The sequence below is a fragment of the Stegostoma tigrinum genome, chromosome 16, assembly GCF_030684315.1.
Source record: "Stegostoma tigrinum isolate sSteTig4 chromosome 16, sSteTig4.hap1, whole genome shotgun sequence".
Taxonomy (NCBI): Eukaryota; Metazoa; Chordata; class Chondrichthyes; order Orectolobiformes; family Stegostomatidae; genus Stegostoma; species Stegostoma tigrinum.
In genome coordinates, this window is record NC_081369.1 from 3,437,664 (window position 1) to 3,460,068 (window position 22,405).

Sequence of the window (22,405 nt, forward strand, 5' to 3'; positions counted from 1 at the left end):
TTCCTGTTTGTCTCATGCTTAGGATTCATCACTGTCATCACCACAGCCCGGGTTCAAATCGTTCGGTGGTTCAGTGGTTAGCACGGCTGTTTCATAGTGCCAGGGATCTGGCTTTGAATCCACCCATGGGAACTGTCTATGTGGAGTTTGCACATTCTCCTCGTGTCTGCATGGGTTTCTGCTGGGTGCTTTGGTTTCTGTCCACACTCCAAAGATGTGCAAGTTAGGTGGTTTGGCCATGTTAAATTACCAATAATGTTCGGGGATGTGCCAGTCAGGTGGTTTGGCCGTGGGAAATGCAGGGTTACAGGGATAGGGTAAGGAGGGTGGGTCTGGGTGCAATGCTCTTTAGATGGTCAGTGTCGGCTCAATGGGCTAAATGGCCTGCTTCCACACTACAGTGATTCTATGATTCTAAAACATTATTACGTCGAAATTGTGTTTGCCTTGAATGTCTAGATTCATAAACAAAGTAACATTCAAACTAAAATAAATTTAACAACATTGAAAATCTATGATAGAAATATAAATGCAGCATTGCAAATACTTATTAAAGTTACAAGAAGAACAAAGTATATATGGACAGGATGGGTAAAAAGGCATTTGTCATGCTTGCCTTCATTGTTCAGTCTTTTGAGTACAGGAGTTGGGACATTATGTTGAGCAAGTACAGAACATTATTGAGGCCCCTATTGGAGTACTGTGTCCAGTCCTGGTCACCCTGTTATAGGAAGGGTATTATTAAGCTGGAGAGGGTTCAGAAGAGATTTACTAGGATGTTGCAGGTTCTGGAAGGTTTGAGTTATAAGAAAAGGCTGGAGAGGTTGTGGCATTTTTCATTGGTATATAGGAGGTTGAGAAGTGGCCTGATAGAAGTTTATAACATAATGAGAAGTAGAGTTAATGGTAGTTGACTTTTCCCTTAGATGGGGGATTTCAAGACAAGGTGGCACATTTTTAAGGTGAGCTGAGAGAGTTTTAAAAAAGACATAACAGCAATATTTTTATACAGAGGATGGTTCATGGGTGAAATGAACTGCCTGAGAAAGTGGTGGATATCGGTACAATTACAATGTTTAAAAGACATTTGGATAGACATATGAATAAGAAAGGTTTGGAGGGATATGGGCCAGGAGCAGGGAGGTGGGACTAGTTTAGTTTGGGATTATGTTCAGCATGGACAAAGGGCCTGTTTCCGTGCTGCATGAATATGACTCTGAACTGCGGATGGTAGAAATCAGAAACAAAATAGGAAACTGGCATCATCTCTGGAAAGAAAGCAGAGTTCTGAGGAAGAGTTACTGGATCTAACCCGAACCCGAACTGATTTGCCGAGTTTCTCGAGCAATTCTTGTTTTTGCTTCATGTTTAAATTACATTCACCTTAAGTTTCAATTGACCAGGTTCCATCTAGAGGCAGACGCTGGGCACAGCTAGAGGAATTATCTGCACCAAGCTAGTTTCCGCCACTAGTTGGACCCCAGGACCTCAATGCAAATTGAAAATGGGAGCTGGGGAGAAGTTGACATCAGAGGATTTAAAGGTAAGAACAGAGGGTCGGAACAGGAGCAAGTGGAGTGGTAGGGGCTGAGACAGGGCGAAGGCGAGGGGACTAAGTGCAGGAGTATAAGCATAGGAAAAAGGGCTTGGCAGCGCGAAGTCTTGGGCAAATAATGTTAAATTGAAATTCATGACATGGAAGGTATTTATTGTCACAATTTTATTAACACTCAGTATGTCCAGACTAAATAGGGACTTCCTGGGTACTTCAAAAACACATATCATTGGCTATAAAACACTCCCAGACATCCTGTGGTCATATAATTTGTCTTTTATTTCTTTCACCTCACTTCAGCTGACTCTATATCTTATTCCAAGTAGGTGCCCTTGTCTGGAACTTGTTTTTCAATGTTCTTCGTAGGGGCTGTCATTTTATGTATCATATCCCAAACTGCACATGGCTCAGATAATAATCCAGAGATTATCATCCTTAAGGTTTTGTTTTTGCAATTTTGTGCCAAGCTCCTTATAATCTCTATGCAGAACCTCTTTCCTAGTTCTGTCTAATGTCACCAATACATGCATGGACCGCGACCGCCCGATGTTCCCCTTCCCATGGATGGTTCCTTTCCAGGTTAGAGACAAAAAAGGTGCAGATACTGGAATCCAAGGTAGACAAACAGGAGGCTAGAAAAACACAGCAAGCCAGGCAGCATTTGGAGGAAGAGAAGTCAATGTTTCGGGTAATACCCTTCTTCAGTCCGAAAATGTTGATGTCTCCTCTTCTAGATGCTGATTGGCTTGCTGTGTCTTTCCAGCCTCAGGTTCCTTTCCAGCCCTGAGTAGATGTTCTAAGCCCTGGCACCAGGCAGGCAACACAACATCCAGACTCTCATTCTTTCCTGTAAAGAGCACTGTCAATCCTCTTCACTACATTATGACCTATGACCACAGCGTTCGTTGTACTCCACTCACTTGAGCAGCTTCCTGTACCATGGTGCCATGGTCAGTTTACACAGCCAAACTGCAACCCTCCCGCTCTCATCCAAATAATAATCTACCAGATTATTGCCGAGGCTGACACTCCTGCACATGTGGTCTCGGACCCCATACCTGCTTCACAATCCCTGATCACTCAGCACATCAAAAAAACCCTGTCCTAAGTGCTGTGACTGCCTACTGATAGTTTCACCCCTCCCTGATGTTTTGCCAAGGCAGTAGTTCAGATGCCAGTTCATTAAGTCACAGTCAACGAGGCTTAAATTTCAGACATTTAATGTCGCAATGATGTCTAGGAGCTTCCACATGCTGCAGTCTTGACACATCATCTGTTGTTGCTATCCTCTGAGTTTCTTGGGTCACTTTCTCACCCATTCCTTTAGGTGATGCTGACTGAGTGGCACATTGTCCTCACCTTGCCTGTTTTCTCGGTGATGCTGTCAGATCCTCGCTTTGTCTGCACCTCCAACCTCCCCACCACATCTTATACCAGTGCTACTAAACTAAGGTGCTCACGCATCTAACCAATCCGCTTGCAGTCACTTTAGTCATATACGTTAAATCAGAAAGCTACTTCCGCACTGCTGGACAGCAAATGAGGTGGATGATTAAGGATTCTACATGTGAAGGTATCAGTTGAGGGATGAATATTGTCTAGTCATAGCCCTTCAGGGAGTGGCTCAGACCCTGCAGTTTCCTTCTGAATCACTGCCTCCACAGTGTACAGAATAGGGCGCTTTCACTGTTTGCTCACATCCAGGATTGAAGCTTGCAACCAAGAGCTTTCTGATTCAAAGCTGTGAGGGTCACTGAGAATCAAGCTGACATTTCAAAGAGCTAACGATGGGGACTAACATGAAATCTTTTTGGGGTCTTGACGATACACTGCGGAACACAGCAGGATAAACATGCTGATGTGTGAGAGGCCACCCCCTTCAGACAGTTCCCAAGCTTTCTCCCAAGAAGTGTGCACGCTTGATGAATACAGTGCCAGCAATAACTGCCTTACTTGACCTTCCTAGCTGGCATTCCTAGCAGGTGTAATGCAGTGATTGGCAGAAAGCTCTTACACTAAGGAGTGAGCATTGCACAAGCCAGCAGCTATGTTGAACTGACTTTCCAGCTTGATTCACTGATAGATGATCATCAATGAGAATTATTCCATTCCATATTTGTAGTGATTTTATTCCTACCGTTGTGGTTTGGGGAGCCAGTTGTGAATTGATAACAACACAGTGTGCAGCGTCTTGCAAGGCACTTCACGATTTATAATTGCGACAGCCTTTGGGGGCTCAGCAATTCCTTGTAACATGTAGAGCAATCCCGTACCGTCAGGCAATGGGAAAAAGACAGAGCCCTGCAGGACAACAGAAGTACTGATCAATACTGATGCTGGTGAAAAAAAAACTTATCATTACTGAACCCTGGGAATTAGAGACACACAATCAATACTGAACCCAAGTAATTAGGACACAAAAACAATACTGAACTTGGGGAATTAGAGACACACTGATCGATACCGAACCCTGGGAATTGGTGACACACTGACCAATACTGAACCTGGGGAATTACTGACACTCTGATTCCCTCCGTGCTGCTGTAATCTAGGGGTAAAGTAGGTTAAGGAGGAGAAATGTGGTCTGGGTACAGGAAAATTACCAGGGCCCATTATTTCACTCCCTGTCCCTATTATTCGCCTCAAACACATCTGGTAGTGAGTTTCCATTTTTAACATTCTCACAGTAAAGATATTCCTTATGAATGAATGCTCAACTTGATTTCTAGATGACTGTGTTTTATTGATTGCCTCTTCTATGCTTTTCAACAAAATAAAGACACACATTCTATCACCTTATCAACACCTTTCATAATTTTAAAATCTTCAATTGGGTTCTGTCTCAGTCTTCCACTTTTCTCTTGAGAAGACACCCAGGCTGTTCATTCTTCCCTGACAGGTATAACCTCAGAGTTATAGTTTTCATCTTTGTAAATCTGTTTTGCTCATTCCCCAGAGGCCCTAAATTCTCTTCATTATATGGCAATGGAACTGTGAGAAGCACTCAATGTGTGATTTAACCAGGTTCTATAGATAAATTAGATAAGCTTTGTTCAGGAAATAATATTTCCAGATACGGTACATGAGTCATCAGAGGCACGATATGTGGCAAATATGGCAAACGCAGGAGTAGAAGGTAATGGATCGAGATTGATTTTCTATGATTAGTAACTGTGATTTTTAAAGAAGACTGCCAGCTTCTAAGTTCACGAGTAATCAAATTATTTTTATCTGTTACAAATCTATCACTGACATGGACAGTGACAGCTGAACAGAAAAGGCTAAAAGTCGTTTACAATGTTTTCTACACTTGATGCATTCACAGACCTCACTGAACGTGATAAATTTAGTTGTTTATTCAGTGGTTTGAAGTTCCACAGGACAGTGGCCCCTATATCACTGCAGATAGGTTCTCTGAGTTGACCCCACCTGAAGCCCAGCACATTTTTCTATGTTCTTACAATCACAGGGATTTCAGCAGAGAAAGTGGCCTTAATTCTCATCATTCCGTTGCCCTGCCAAACTCAGGTCAACCAGTGTAACCAATAAGTCTAATCCGTGCACTTTCTCTGTACAATGTAATACTTTACTCTTTCAAAGGCTAACTCAGAAAAGTGTGTTTGATTCAGCTTCTAATTGCCATCCCCTAGTCTTCTGTCCTCTCCTTTCCTGCCGTTTGTATACTAATCTTGAGTGGCTCCCTATTATGATGATGCTAAACACCACTGCAAATCTGAAGGCTCAAATATATACTGTTTCTCAAACTTAGAAAGGCTGATGTGTTTGAATCACTGTGCCTTTCTCCTTTTCTGTTTGAATTCACAAAATAATCTTCAGATGAATATGCGCCTTCTGATGAGTGAAAAAAGAGTTTGAGAGGGACTTGGATTAAGAACTGATGGATAGAAAAAGGAATCAGAGCGGGTGAGCTACACGCATTCAAATCCAGCAGGCACTTTGACTCCTAAATGACAACCCTATGAACAGGTTCAAAATCACTCTGTGCCAAGTGGCATTATTTTTTACCTGATGCTTTTTGGCATCCATTGTCATGGTGAGTGGCTTGTATGTGATATCATAGGTCTGGTTTGGCAGATGAGGTTGCACAGTTATAACCTTGGGTCCACTCCAATACTCTCCTTCAATTTTGGGCTGCAGATTCCAGACCTGGTTGGTGCGGTTGGTTAGTACAATGCCGTGGACCTGCGCAGTCCGAACTTGACAGCTGAAATTGAGAATCTGTAAGTGACATGAAAGTGCGATGTTATTACACATTTTAACACCATCTGTGTAGTATCCAGACTTGGAAAGAATTGCACAGACCATTCATTAATGTGTTACCTGCTGAAGGCAGGTCCTTGGTTCATTGTCTGGTGATGCTTCCTGAATTAAGGTCTAATGGGGATTGACAAAATAGACACAGAGCAGATGTTTCCCTTTGTGGGGCAATCTAGAGTGAGGGCTCACAGCTTTAGGCTATGGGGTGGCAAATTTAAAATAGAAATAAGGAGGTCTTACTTCTCTCAAAGAGTCATAAATCTACAGCATTCATTACTTCTTATGCAGAAGAGACAGAATTTCTCTTTTCATCGATGGATATATTCTCCAGTTTCCCACCTCCAGGCTCACCATCATGGGAAAATTATACCCAACAAGTATGTATCATTAAAGTTGTGGGGAATTCATTTCTATCCAGTAGTATGAATTACAACACTGATTACCTATTTTTTTTTTTACCTAATTGGTTCTGACGCATCGGAAAAGCACAATATAAATGCAAATTATTTCTATCTTTTTTAAATGAAGCCTGGCAAAGATCAATAAAATTCTATAACAGAGTTTATCTTTTAGGCACAACATTGACCTCAAGTAATATTCTCCAGCCTTGAAATGAAGTTATTCTTGTCATCATACTTAATGCTTTATGTCTACGGTAATTTGTTTTTTGAGACTTTAACCCGATAGTTTGTATGGTACTGCTCCCACTTAATTTGGTTTACAAAATTACTAATGCAAACCCAGAAAGAGCATGACAAAAGAAAAACAGGGAAGACTTGCATTTATATTAGTTGTATGATACAGGCACACAAATCACTGGAAGTAAAGAAGCAGATGAATAGAGTTACAACAAAGGCAAACTAGTGTTTATTTCTGAAGGGTCAATGAATGTGGAGCTGAAAAAGCATGGCAGGTCAGATAGCAACCGAGGAGCAGGGAAGTCAATGCTTCGAGCTGAAACCTTTCATCGAGACTGGGAAGGAGAGGGGAGCCCAGAAGTAAATAGAGGCTGGGGGTGGGGGGGGCGGGTGGAGCTGGGAGGAAGGGAGGTAAGATGGAGATAGGTGGATGCCGCTGAGGGGTTATTGTGGTTGGTCAGTGGGAAGGGTGGAATGGATGGGTGAGTAGGAAGATGGACAGATTGGGGGTGGAGAGATCTTGAAGCTGGTGAAGTCAATATTCAGGCCATTGGGCTCCCAAGGTGAAATATGAGGCGTTGTTCCTCCAGATTACATTTGGCCTCACTCTGACAGGGGAGTGGGAGGTGGTGTTAAGGTGGATGGTTACAGGAAAGTAGGGTTGGTTGGTGTGGGCAAAATGCAGATGCAGATGTGTTTGGTCTTCCTGATATAGAGGAGACCACATTAGGAGCAATGGATCCAATAAATCAGGTTGGATGAAGTGTAGGTGAATCTCTGCTGGATTTGGAAGGATTGTCTGGGGCCTTGCACAGAGATCAGAGGGGCAGGTGTAACAGGTGTTGCAGGAAAAGGCACTTGGTGTGGTGGTGGGGTTGTTGGGGAGTTTGAAGCTGACGAAGGAGTCATGGAGTGAACAGTCCCTGCAGAAAGTGGACAGGGATGCTGGTTCACCTTGTTGGGACATGAAAGGAATAACTGAAAGAACTCTGTAACAAAACCATCACCTCTTGGGTGATTAACATCTATAATAGCAATCAGAAAAAGAACCTGTTCTAGCAAATGTTACTGGCATACCTATTCCCACTATCCACTTGCTCTAACTAAACTTTGAAGCACTATTGAGCTTGAATAATATCACAAGGTGTTTAGAAGAGGAGTTTTCAAGGATTTTGGTCTACATGGTCCTTACCTGATCTACATGTGACTTCAGACACACAGCAATGTGGCTGACTTTTAACTGCCCTCTGGGCAATTAGAGATGGCCAACATATTTTTTTAAAATTGAAGAATTCTACAGTCTTGCACTACATTGTACCTCACAGCAGTTAATGGTCTCGTGTTCATTTGCTGTTGAACTGCATAACCTGTGTGTGTGTTGGGGAGGGGTGTCAAAATTGAATTCTCTTCCAGCTGACATCACATGTTGCATGTGTCTGCACTGTGGTCCCTTCTCATTCATATTACAAGGTTGATCTGATGGATACTGTGAGCAGAGTTTTAGGTATACCTCATTTCATATCAGCTGACTAACACTCTAGTATTGGTGATGAGCATTCATCAAGGACAAATAACTTTGTGTCCCATGCGAAGTCTGGTCACATGGGCAGTGGGTGATGTGGCATTTGGGTATCCATAGCCCAGCAAGAATCAACAGCCCTGCCACTCTGCTCCCGGAATTTGTGGTGAGGGAGGTAGGGATAGGGATGCAGGATGTCCATTATTCTCTCCAGGTTTTATCTCACTGCAGCTCCAGCAGACAGGGTTATTTTTGCTCAGTTGTTGGATTTCTATGGCATATGCAACACTCCTTGGCATTGACACCGCCAGGAAACTTGTGGCAGTGTGTCTTAGGGGTGGAATCCATTTTGTAGCTGCTGCTTTGCTCACAGTAATTAGGCCTCGTTGCTAGGCATGGTTTCAGTTGATGGCAGGAAGGTTGGAACTAGGAGAATTCACTCTCCCAGCGTGGGAGGGGCCAGGCAGCCTTACTCTCCACCCTGCTCCCAAAATGTTTCCACAGGTGGAGTGGAACACTGGGTGTGACATCGTTCCTCTCTCTCACATTAGTTCACCAGGTCCGTGTCTCTTTTCCATGAGCTCAGACCCCTGATGAGCTGAAGTCTTCGGAAAGGGCCAGAAAAAAATGGAGGAACAATTTGAGAGCAAGCTGACTGACTGTCAATCTGTGTTATAAAGAGGGCTTCATCCTGTGGATGGGGGATTCCAACGAACCTTTTAACCAGCTGTTGCTCTATCTACTGATCACCTTAATTACACACTGTCAAAATTTACTGGCAGCAAAATTTACTCTCTCCAGTACTACACATTTCACATGAAGGAGCAAATTACTGCAGTTGCTGGAATCCGTACTGAAAACAAAAATGCTGGAAATCACAACAGGTTGGGTGGCTTCCATGGAGAGACAGTAAGCTTTTCCAGGCTAGATGGTGCTTCATGAAGAGTCAGCTAGACTCAAAACATCAGAATCCTAACAGTATGGAAGCAGGCCAATCAGCCCATCAAATCCAACACTCCAAAGAGCATCCCACTCAGGCCCACGCCCCTACCCTATCCCTGTGACTCTGCATTTCCTGTGGTGAATCCACCTAACCTGCACATCTTTGGACAGTAGGAGGAAACTGGAGCAACCCCAGACTGGCACAGAGAGAATGTCCAAACTCCACACAGACACTTGCCCAAGGCTGGAATCAAACTCAGGTCGCTGGTGCTGTGAGGCAGAAGTGCTAACCACTGAGCTACCGAACCACACCTTAGCTTGCTATCTCTTTATGGATGCTGCCTGACCTGCTGTAATTCCAGCATTTTTTATTTTCAGTATATTTCACATGAATTTCTTCTGGAATCCGTAACTGGGCATATAACAATGGACACCTCTGCGAATGTTAAACATGGGGTATTGTGATGCACATGAATGATGAGTCAGAAGTGTATTCAAAACAACTTCACTACAATCAGAAACGGGTACAAAATAAAGTGGCAGCTTGAATCCTTCTGGTGTGTTGCTGTTTCAGTGCATGTGTGCAAAGCTTCATCTCCTTGTGTGTAGCCTGCTCCTGAGGAAAGTTTGACTGAGTTACTGTTTTCACTCAGGCGAGCAGAGGCCAAGTGCAGAGCCCCATGGAGCCCTCAGACATGTGGGAGCAGTCACCACCATCCTGCACAGTACCTGACAGCCAATGTCAACTCCATACTACTGTGGCTCACCCAACCTGACAGATATTTTGGGAACTGCAGCACCCCTTTTTACGACCAATTTTATGGCATTCAACAGTGGTAATATCATCACCATTAGGCTAGGTGTTTATTGCAATTTTTCAATTAAATTTAAATTTCCACATCTGCAATGGTGGGATTTGAACCCACACCCTCAAAACATTAGCCTGTAGTAGAGGATCACTAGTCTAAAGATGTTACCATTAAGCCACAGCATTTGCAATTACTTTGCTTACAATTGACTACTACCAGAGCAGTTTTAGAATGATAAGTCCAAGGACCTTCATCATAAACCAATTTCTACAGGGTGATTTTAACTCGGTAGAAAAATTGATGACTTCAAACACAATACTAGATGTCAGATTTAGATGACTAGATGACACCAAGTCTGATAAAGGAAAGAGTAAGAAACAGAGAGAAGGAAAGAAAAAATGGAACAACAAAGAAAGGGAAGGCCTGGCATTTCTATAGAATCTATAGGTGCCATCAAAATATCAAAACCTATCTGTAGATAGTGAAGTCTTTCTGAAGCGCAGCCACTCTTGTAAAGCAGGGAACACAGTTGCCAATGTACACATACAAAGTGGTTGTACCTCTTTCATAGCTGTTGGTGCCACACATGAACCAGTCAGGTAGAGATAGAGAGATTTTGTTCCTTCGATAAAGCATTGCACATTTTCCAAACGAATGTCTGCATGCACTTTAACGGGATGAAATTTCACTTCCAGTGACACCTGCATTCCCGGGGAGATGTAGCCCTCCACAGGGGAAATTGAAAAGTGAGGCTTAAACTTCTCAACATCCCATTTAAAGCTGCAACATAAAGGAGAGGTTTAATTCATTGTGAACGCGATGGAATGACAACAGAAACCTGAATTTACATAGCACCGTTAAAATAGTAAAATATTCTAAGGCATAGAATTTGACACCAAACTGGATTTAAAAAAAATCATTTCATGAATGGAAAACTATCTAGGTACATTCTTTCCACAAAAACAAAACAAATGAAATCTATTTTCAATCATCACGAAGTGATAGAAACTGCTGTTGACAGTGACATTAACTCAGGAAAAGCTGCTTTCTTATGCTCAGTTTGATTTTACCAGGACAACTCAAACTAATTAAGCTCATTTCAAAAAAAGACAATACAGCTGAATTCCCAAGACCAAGTGAGAGTGACTGCACTTAATGTCAAGACAATGCAATTTGAGATGACATGAAGAATTCCCAAAGAAACTGATGTCCGTAGAGGTAGGGTAAAGTTTATCTGCTGGTTGGAGTCACACCAAGCACAAAGGAGTTGAAGGTGAAGCCCAACAGTCGAAAGTGGAAAGTCATTTTATTGCCACACAAGTGCCAGGTAATGACTACCTCTAATGATAAAGAGCCAAATCAACTGTCATTGGCATTCAACGGTATTACCATTGCTGAATATCTTATTATCAACGTCCTGGGGGGGTTACCATTGAGTAAAAACTAGAATGGACCAGCCATATAAATACTGTGGCTATAACAACAGGTCGGAGGATAGAAATTCTGCAGTTAATAACTCTCTTTGTGACTCTGCAAAGTTTGTCCACCCATTTACAAGGCACAATCAGGACACTGAAGGTTGCACAATGGCAGTAGTCTGTATCACCGAAACGATGTACTGTATCAATTCAGCAAGAGTCCTTCAAAAGCACTTTCCAAAGTCATGACATCTACCATCCAGAAGAAGCAGCACATGGATATGACCACCACCACCTGCAACTTCACCTTCAAGTGGTCACCATCCTAACCTGGGACCATACCGCTGTTCCTTCAGTGTCGCCAGGTTAAAATTGTGGAACATATTTCCTACAAACACTACAGGTATTCCTACATTCCAAGGACTATAGTTGTTCAAGAAGGCAGGTCACCACACCTTCTCCAGAGTTGCTGGGGATGCGGAACAAATATTGATCCACCCAGTCACATCCACATCCCATAAAAGAATGTACTAAAAAGATAATACTTCTGAGTTCTGAAGAAGGACCACTGGACTTGAAATGTTAATTCTGCTTTCTTTCCACAGATGCTGCCAGACCTGCTGAGTTTCTCCAGCAATTCCTGTCTTGGTTTGGAATAAACGCTTGTTTTGTTACCGGGGTCACAACCCACAAACCAACAGAGTAACATAACATCTCAGTTTACGGATTCACCCCAAAGAAGGTACCCCTACCAGTACAGCACTCTCATCACTGGGACTGGAGATTGATATTTGTGTTCAAAATGATGGCATGGATTGAAAACTATTCAGACTCAGAGGTGACAGTGTGACCTGCCCGGCCAACATTGATACCTAAACTCAGGGTTCCTAGGAACAAGTGGACGAAGTTGAGATCCCCCTAAATGTGTGCAGCATCTCCTGTTTTAGACAAGACACCTCAGGTTGGTAATGATCTGTGTACCTTGCACCAATATCTCCAATATTTTCTAGCACAATCAGCCGTGTGACTGAGCTACGGAGAACAACCGATCCAAATGCGATACAGTTTTGGTCCAGTGATATCTCAATTCCCTGGCAGCACCCTCGTATCACAAATAGAGGTTTTGAGACGCCAACGCACTCCATCATCACTTCCTCTGCAAACTGGGGAATTCGGTAGGTTGGAGAGAAAGTCACCACCACATCACAAGTGCCTCCCTGTGCATCCAGCTTGATGCTGGTAAGCGGCGACAGACTTAGAACCTGAAAAAGATAAAGATGAAGCTAATAGACAGCATTCAGACTAAATGGACCCCAAAATGGTAATTGTAAGTTTAATTAGCTTAGAAACACTTTCACTGTTTTAATTTTCCAGTGACGACCGACAGATCAAAGCCATTTCTACTGCATTAAGGAGTTATGACTACCTAGACATAAGTCACGATGGCTCCGTGGTTAGCACTGTTGCCTCACTCTCTGATGACTGTCTGTGTGGAGTTTGCACATTCTCTCCATTTCTGCTTGGGTTTCCTCCAGATGCTCTGGTTTCCTCCCACAGTCCAGAGGTGTGCAGGTTAGGTGAATTGACCATGCTAAAATGCCAGTAGTGTCCAGGGATATGCAGGCTAGGTGGAATAGCAATGGGAAATATGGGATTACAGGGATAAGAGTTGGAGGATGCAGCTGCGTGGGCGGCTCTTTGGAGGGTCAGTGTGGACTTAATGGCTGAATGGCCTGCTTCCATACTGCAGGGATGTTAAGATTCTACATCATTTTCATCTGGAATAGGACGTGGTAGCACTGATGAATTGTTCCCTTTGTAAGCATTTTTTGTGCTCAGAAGCTAACAATCTGTGAATTGCAATAGTGAGAGCACTCACTGCCAAGAGCTGCCTTCAATTCAGCTCAGTTATCATGGAGGAGCTTATACGAAGACTTTGATAGGTTACTCAGGACAGTTCAAGGGCCAATGACAAGGAGTTTGAAGATTATAATCAATGAGTGAGAATGTGGAAAATGAATAGAAGATGACTGCATGTTAGAAGCATTGTAGTTAGCTTTACTGCTTAGAAGTCAGTTGAGCTGCACAGGTTGTAAATAAGGTTCTCAGCAAGGAATGAGGAGTAGTTGAAAGGCCCTATGCTGTTACAATTTAGGCAAAGTTCTAGGAATTAGTAGGCAGCTAAGTGTTAGAGTCAGTACTCAGAAGAAGTCCTATGGAGCTAGGAAAGTGAGAATATTTCTTGTTTGTGTTGGGGGAATCCCATGAGGAGTTTGGAAAAAAACTGTGAGCATTAATACTTCAATAGGGGTTGGAAAGCATGCAAGTAATATTTGTTTGACACAATTCCTAGAGACGGCACTGACTCAGTGAAACTGACTGCCAGTGAAGATCTAGTGTTATGCTTGTTAATGTGTACTGGATGTAGTTTTGGAGTGCAGGGGAGCTCATCTGTAGGAAAGATGGATGATTGATTAGATTGAGGGAGGTTCAGACAGCCTATGACAGAGGGGGTCTTGAGATGGAGCTTCAAGGCCAGATCTGCAAATGTAAAAAACTGTGATCCCTTGTGATGTTCAACTATATTTGATGGTTAATGGACTTGTGTCATTACATTCAGGGGTAATTACTAAGAAATTTGTGGGATCAGTCTTGATTGCATTTACTATTTGATGTGTTTTGCGGGACATCAATACCCATATTTATTAGATGTTAACTCCGGATGTGAGAAATAAGTTGTAGGTGCATTTCGATTGCATTGCTCTGCTAATGTTGTTAAGTTCATTGTTATTTGTTCAAAATAGTAGAATTTTGGGGCTTTATTTTCTTGAATCTCATAAAATACCTACGTTAAGAATAAAAGTTACTGGTCCCTCGGCAGATCATAACACAGATTAGGTGGTTAGTAGATTGTGGTCATAGTATTGAATGACCAAGGTACTAATTCTCCCAGATTAGCTCAAACTGACTGGTCCCAGGACGTAGACATCCCCAGACTAAGATCTGCTGTTCCAGGGTCATGAGCACACACTCTTGGTATGGACATAATTGTATGAGATTTTGAGTAGGATGTTAGTGCGGGCATTGAGATTGTGCACTGGATGTATTCAGGATAGGTAGATCCTGATGTCAGTTGACAGCAGAAATGTTATTTTCAACCTCACTACTCCAGCTCATGCCCTCAATGTTCTGACCATTGAAGGCAAGCATGCTAAACGCCTCCTTCATCACCCTGCCTACCTGCAACTCCACTTTCAAGGAACTGTGCACTTGCACCCCTAGATCTGTTTATTCAGCAACATACCCCTACAATTAATTGTTTAAGTCTTGCTCTCAATTGCCTTACCAAAATGTAACACCTCACACTTATCTAAATTAAACTCTGTCCGCCACTCTTCAGCCCCTTGGACCATTTGATCAAAAACCCGTTGCACTCTGAGGTAATCTTCACTGACCACTATGCCACCTATTTTGGTGTCATCTGCAAACTTACTAACCATGCCACCTATTTATATAAATGACGAAAGACAGTGGACCCAGCACTGATCCTTGTGGCACATCGCTGGTCATCAGCCTCCAGTCCAAAAAGCAACCCTGTACCCCCACCCTCTGTCTCCTACCAGTGGTTCCCTCTGAACTCTTTTCACAGGCAGAGAGCCTGACTCCCACACCACCATCAGAGTCTCAACCCAAAACAGAAATTAGTCCAACCATGGTACTTTGTTTGAAGTCAGGCTTGCAGAGTTTGTAATTTTCCTGATTCTGCACACCCAACTGGAGAAGGAAAACTCATTCTGAAGTCAGGTCATGGTAAAAGGGTTGTAAAGGAGGGAGTAGGCCTCATTAGGACACACAAAGGAGATTAATGGCTGGATGCAGAATATATGGCTGATATAATGAATGAGTACTTTGTAACCATCTCCACAAAGGAAAAGATGCTGCCAAAGTTGTGGTGAAGTAGGAGATAGTTACACACTAATGGGCTAATAATTGATATAAAAGAGGTATTAGAAGGGCTAGCTGGACCTAAAGTCAGATTAGATCGATCTGAGGAGATAAGCTGATTAATGGTGTAAACTGGTGAGGCACCCGCCATGATCTTCCTCTCATCCTTTAGATGCAGGGCTGTTGCCTCCAGACTGCAGATTTGCAAATGTTGCAGACTTGTTCAAGAAACATTGACATGGTGGGCTGAATGGCGGGCTATTCTCTATTCATTTTATCACTCTATGACTTTATAATTCTGTAACATGTACGGATTGGAAGAATTCTCCTGCTGTTTACAATGTCCCTAACATATAGTGGTTAAAGGAAGATGTCATCACATTAGACATTCGGGATAGATTGCACTGTAAGAATAAGGAGTTTTAGCAGTCCATACCTTTGGGTTCTGAAGAAGTTGTTGGTTGGGATTCACAGCGAGTGTGAATGTCAAGGGTACCCTGCTTCTGTTGACTATTGGCACGACTTTCTTCACAACCTGTCCAACCCTTGGAGCTTGCAAATCGACCACCTTGTCCTTGTGATTGACAACTTCAATCTGAGAGGTGGAAAGGAGACAGTGCTGTCACTATAACTTATGTTAAAATGATTTTTTTCATTCATTTGTGGGATGTGGGCATCACTGGCTGGTCAGCAATTTAATGCCTGTGCCTAGGTGTCCTTGAGAAGGTGGTGGTGAGCTGCCTTCTTGAACCACTGCAGCCCACATGCTGTGGGTTGACCCATAATGACGTTAGGGAGGCAATTTCAGGATTTTGACACAGCAACATGTAGAAAAGTGAAGGAAAAATTGTGCAGAGTCAATAGCAAGTACATAGGCTGCTACACTCCAGCTTACACAAGAGTTCACCAAAGTACCTGTAAATGTTTATGGGGCTCGACAGAGCACAAATTCTGAGTTGCATTTGCCACATTTCAACAGGGACAACACTTAATCAGGGACAACACAGATCCCTGAAAGTTGCCACCCAGGTTGATAGTGCTGTTAAGAAGGCTTACAGTGTGTTAGGTTTTAATGGTAGAGGGATTGAGTTCCGGAGCCGTGATGTCATACTGCAACTGCACAAAATGCTAGTGCAGCCTCACTTGGAATATTGCGTACAGTTCTGGTCACCCCATTACAGGAAGGATGTGGAAGCATTGGAAAAGGTGCAGAGGAGATTTACCAAGATGTTGCCTGGTCTGGAGCGAAGGCCCTATGAAGAAAGGCTGAGGGACTTGGGTCTGTTCTCATTGGAGAGAAGAAGGCTAAGAGGGGATTTAATAGAGACCTACAAGATGATCTGAGGATTAGTTAGGGTGGACAGTGAGCATCTTTTTCCTAGGATGATGAGATCAGCTTGTACGAGGGGGCATAGCTACAACTTGAGGGGTGTTGGATTTAAGACAGATGTCAGAGGCAGGTTTTTTACTCAGAGAGTGGTAAGGGCATGGAACACCCTGCCTGCCAATGTAGTTAACTCAGCCACATTAGGGGCATTTAAACAGTCCTTGGGTAAGCATATGGATGATGATGGGACAGAGTAGGGGGATGGGCTTAGATTAGTTCACAGGTCAGCGCAACATCTTGGGCCGAAGGGCCTGTTCTGTGCTGTATTGTTCTATGTTCTATGTTAAAGCACTTTGAGATGTCCTAAGGTCACAAAAGATACCATATAAAAGCAGGTTTCTTCTACCCTTTCTTATATCCAGTTGCCTACAATCTTTACAGGAAAGCAAAGATGTCATGAGAATTTTACTCTCAGCTTTTGTTAAGGCAGAAGATCAGGAGAAACAGATTCAAGAGAAATAAGTCCTCCTGGGAGTCTCCTCCCATGATCAAGTTCTAAACTGAACAGTGTGAGGGACATGAATAGTATTTCATGCTCAGCCAATCTCGTTTTGCATGAATAGCAGCTCAGTGTGGGACAGGTTAGTTTGAGAGAGGACGGATAGGCTGCTGTTGGCCATACTTTCTTGCCATTGTATTTGGGCGATTTTCTGAAGTCACAGCTGATGACAGCATAAGACATAGGAATGGAAATTAGGCCATTCTGCCTATCAAACCTGCTGCTCCATTCAATCATTGCTGATAAGTACTTTTTCAGTGGGTTTTGAGTTATAGATAGTTCAGATCTCATAACTAACAGGAATGCAGGGATCACTGCTACAGTAAAAATGATGTTAACCTCAGATTTGAAATCCTGCCTCTCAAATACTCTTTTTGGTTAGGGAAATACAAGAGGCTATTCTGAAAGAAGCTCTAGGAAAACTCTTAGAACATTTGAATGCCATCAGTCAGAGTTACAGTGGCTTTGTGAAAAAGAAATCATGTTTGACTTATTTATTGTATTTCAATATTAAAGTTTGTTTATTCTTTGAGGAAATAATGAGCAATATGGGTAATAAAGAGCCTGTAGACATGGTTTACTTGGATTTCCAAAAGACATTTGGTAAGGTGCCACATTAAAGGTTACGAGACCAGACAAATGGCCACGCTTTCAGAGGCTTAAATTAACATGAGTAGAGGATTGGTTAGTGTAGGTAGAAATGGCTCATTTTCAGATTGGAAAGATGTAAACAGAGGAGTTCCACAGAGATCAATGCTGACGCCTTAACTACTTGCAATTTATATCAATGGCTTGGAAGAAGGCATATTGCTAAATTTGCTGATGACATAAAGTTGGGTAGGAAAGTAAGTGATGAAGGTGATATATGGAGTCTGCAAAGGGATAGAGATAGGTTAAGTCAGGAGTAAAAATTTAATAGATTGTGTAATAACATTGGAAAATGTGAGGTTTCCCGCTTTGGCAAGAAGGAAAAAACATATACAATGCAAAGGAGAGAGTATAGAACTTTACGGTAAAGAGGGGCCTGAGGGAATTGGTTTAATGAATCACGCAATGTCAGTACAGTATTGCAAGTAATGAGAAAGTCAAATAAAATGTTGCTGTTTAGTACTACGTGAAAAGAATATAAAAATTAAGAAAGTTTACCATAGTTGTGCAAGGTATTGGTGACACCATGTCTGAAGTACTGCATAAAGTCTTGGTCTTCTTATTTAAGAAATGATGTAAATAAATATTATATAAATGATTTGGATGTGAATATAGGAGATATGGTTAGTAAGTTTGCAGATGACACCAAAATTGGTGGTGTAGTGGACAGTGAAGAAAATTGTCTGAGAGTACAACGGACTTTGATCAGATGGATCAATGGGCTGAGGAGTCACAGATGGAGTTTAATCTAGATAAATGTGAGGTGTTGCATTTTGATAAGGCCAACTAGGGCAGAAATTATACAGTTGATGGCAGGGCACTGGGGAGTATTGCTGAACAGAGAAACTTAGGGCTGCAGGTATATAGTTCCTTGAAAGCAGACTTGCAGGTAGACAGGGTAAAGGAGACATTTGGCACACTTGCCTTCATTTTTCTTTAATTCCTTACAGTGGGGGAACAGGCCCTTCAGCCCAACAAGTCCACACTGCCCCTTGGAGCATCCCACCGAGTCCCATCCCCCTATAACCCACACACCCCTGAGCACTATGAGCAGTTTAGCATGGTCAATCCACCTAGCCTACACATCTTTGGACTGTGGGAGGAAACTGGAGCACCCGGAGGAAACCCACGCAGACACGGGGAGAGTGTGCAAGCTCCGCACAGACAGTCGCCTGAAGCTGGAATCGAACCTGGGTCCCTGATGCTGGGAGGTTGCAGTGCTAACCACTGAGGCACCATGCCGCTTAGATTCTCATAGGTCAGAACATTGAGTATACGATTTGGGAGGCCATGTTGTGGCTGTATAGGATATTGGTTAGTTCACTTTTAGAATACTGCGTACAGTTCTGGTCACCCTTCTATAGGAGGGATGTTGTTAAACTTGGGAATGTGCAGAAAAAATTTACAAGGATTTTCCAGGACTGGAGGGTTTGAGTTATAGGGAGAGGCTGAATAGGCTGGGGCTTTTTCTCCATGCAGCGTTAGAGGCTGAGCAGTGACCTTACAGAGGTTTATAAAATCATGAGGGGCATGGATAGGGTGGACAGCCAAGGTCTTTTTCTTGCAAGAGGGGGAGTCCAAAACCAGAGGGCATAGGTTTATGGTGAAAGGGGAAAGATTTAGAAAGGATCTAAAGACATTTCACATAGAAGTTGATGCACGTATGGAACAAATTGCCAGAGGAAGTGGTGGAGGCAGGCATTATTACAACATTTAATAGACATCTGGATGGGTACATGAATAGGAATGGTGTAGAAGGATATGGGCAAAATTCTGGCAAATGGGACTAGTTCAAATTGGCATGTCTGGTTGGTATGGATAAGTTGGACCAAAGGGTCTGTTTCCGTCCTATATAATTCTATGATATAATTTGAATGGAAGCAATTCAGGGAAGGTTCCTTTGACTGACTCCTGGGATGAAGGGGTTGTCATATGAGGAAAATGTTGGACAGCTTGGGCCTGTATCCATTGGAGTTTAGAAAATTGAGAGATGATCTGATTGAAAGTCAAGATTTTGATGGAATTTGATCAGGCAGATGCAGAGAAGTTGTTTCCACATAGCAATAGACCAAAACTCAGGGCCCAGTTTAAAAATAAGGAATCTCGCATCTGTGATAGCAATGAGGAGAAATGTTTTCTCTCTTTGCTTCATCAAAGACTTTTTTTCCATCAAAAGGTCAGAAATGAGTCTGTTTGCTAATGATTGCACACTGTTGAGTACAAATTGTAATCCTCAGATAAAGCATTTTTTCAGCAAATAAAATGTTGCTGTTTATTTTACATAGAGTGAATCACAATAAAAACCTACAATATGGTAAGCAAGGATACTTGCACTCCAAACAGTGAAAGAAGCAAATGATGCACAGAGCTAAGTGATCCCACAACCAACGGGTCAGATCTAAGTTCTGCAGCCCTGCCACATCCAGTCATGAATGGTGGTGGACAATTAAACAACTCACTGGAGGAGGAGGCTCCACAAATATCCCCATCCTGAAGGATGGAAGAGCCCAGCACATCAGAGCAAGAGATAAGGCTGAAGCATTCCCAGCATTTCAGATACCAGTCTTCAGTCAATTTGATTCACTCCAGATGATATCAAGAAATGGTTACAGACACTGGATACTGCAAAGGCTATGGGCCCTGACAACATTCCAGCAACAGTACTGAAGACTTGTGTTCCAGAACTTGCTACCATGTACAGTTACAACACTAGTTCTATGTTCTATGTATCTACTTGGCAATGTGGAAAATTGCCCAAGTATGTCGTGTACACAGAAAGCAGGATAAACCCAACCCGGCCAATTACGACCTCATCGAGTCTCCTTTCGATCATCAGTAAAGTGATTGAAGGTGTCATCAACAGTGCTATCAAGCAGCACCAGTTCAGCAATAACCTGCTCAATGATGCCTAGTTTGGACTCTGCCAGGATCACTCAACTCCTGACCTCACTACAGCCTTGGTTTAAACATAGACAAAAGAGCTGAATTCCACAGATGAGGTGAGAGTGGCAGCCCTTGGCTTCAAGGCTGCATTTGACCGAGTGTGGCATCAAGGAGCCCTAACAAAACTGGAATCAATGGGTATCCGGGGGGCAAAATCTTTGCTGGTTGGAGTCATGCCTGATGCAGAGGAAGATGGCCATGGTTGTGGGAGGGAAATCAACTCAGTTTCAGGACATCTCTGCAGGAGTTCCTCAGAGTAGTACCCTCGGCCAACCATCTTCAGCAGCTTCATCAATGACCTTCTCTCCATCATCAGATCAGAAGTGGGGATGTTCATCACACAATGTTCAGCACCATTTGTAACTTCTCAAATACTGAAGCAGTCCATGTTCAAATGCAACAAGATCTGGACAATATCCTGGCTTGGGCTGACAAGTGGCAAGTGCCACTCATGCCACACAAAGGCCAGGCTATGACCATCACCAATAAGAGACCATTGAATCACCACTCCTTGACAATCAATGGTATTACCGTCACTAAATCTGCCACTATCAACATCCTGGGGGTTATCATTGACCAGAAACTCACCTGGACTCACTACATAAACACAGTGGCTACAAAAGCAGGCCAGAAGCTAGAAATACTGCGGTGACTAACTCACCTCCTGACTCATCAAAGCCTGTCCGCCATCATTAAGGCACAAGCCACGAGTGTGATGGAATACTTCCCACTTGCCTGGATGAGTGTAGCCTCAACAACACTCAAGAAGCTTGACACTGTCCAGGACAAAGCAACCACTATATCCACAAATATCCACTCACTACAATGCCGACGCTCAGTCGTAGCAGTGTGCACTATCTACAAAATGCACTGCAGAAATTCACCAAAGATCCTCAGACAGCACATTCCAAACCCACAACCACTTCCATTTAGGAGGACAAAGGCAGCAGACATAAGGGAACACCACCACCTCCAAGTTCCCCTCCAAGCCACTCGCCATTCTGATTGGAAATATATCATCGTTCCTTCACTGTCGCTGGGTCAAAATTCTGGAATTCTCTCCCTAACAGCACTGTGGATCAACCCACAGCAGGAGGACTGCAGCCGTTCAAGAAGGCAGCTCACCACCAAGGGCAGTTAGTGATGGGCAATAAGTGCTGACCAGCAATACAAAACTTGGATAATACTCAGGCTTCAGGTCATAACTGGCAGGTAACATTTACACCATAAACCCTAAGGATTGACCATTGTCAACAAGCAGGAATCTAATCATTTCCCCATTAATATGAAGGCAACATTACCATCACTGAATCTTCCACCATCAATGTCCTGGGGGTTATTACTCATTAGAAACTGATTGGAACAGCTATATAAACGCTACAGTTACTACGGCAGGTCAGCTGCTGGAAATTCTGCAGCAAGTAACACACTTTTTGACTCTCCAGCTAGGCAGTGAGACAATTTGGAGACAGTCATGACGGTTGCAATCTCTGGTAGCTGATTCTTTGGAGGAGTATTGAAAGAGCAAAGCTGAAACAGGAAGCTTCAGTTGGCTGAGAAGATGCTAGTGAATTATCCATGTTCTCAGAATGTGGTTGATGGGAAATGACATTCATTGCTATGCTGATAGGCAGGTAAAGGTTAATGGTTAACAAACTAATGCATAATTTTGAACACAAATACAGTCCTAGTATTGTGCATGGACATATCAAGAACAATGTTCAAACTATGGCAACAAAATAAAGGAAGAATCCTATAAGGGCAACTAAAAAATGTTAAGGCTGATGATTAAGACCATTTTAATATTCTGCAACCCTAAATGCT

At 42.9% G+C, this 22,405-nt stretch overlaps 1 protein-coding gene across 1 annotated transcript in view; it reads right to left on the reverse strand.

The window, feature by feature from the left end:
* The window catches only part of hydin (HYDIN axonemal central pair apparatus protein), a 654,146-nt gene that overhangs the window by 25,770 nt on the left and 605,971 nt on the right, over window positions 1-22,405 (reverse strand). The window contains exons 78-82 of the mRNA XM_059651568.1: window positions 15,541-15,699; window positions 12,141-12,421; window positions 10,302-10,521; window positions 5,582-5,794; window positions 3,693-3,856 (exon numbers count right to left, since the gene is read on the reverse strand). Coding sequence (XP_059507551.1) covers window positions 3,693-3,856; window positions 5,582-5,794; window positions 10,302-10,521; window positions 12,141-12,421; window positions 15,541-15,699 — 1,037 coding nt within the window. The remainder of the gene's footprint in view (window positions 1-3,692; window positions 3,857-5,581; window positions 5,795-10,301; window positions 10,522-12,140; window positions 12,422-15,540; window positions 15,700-22,405) is intronic.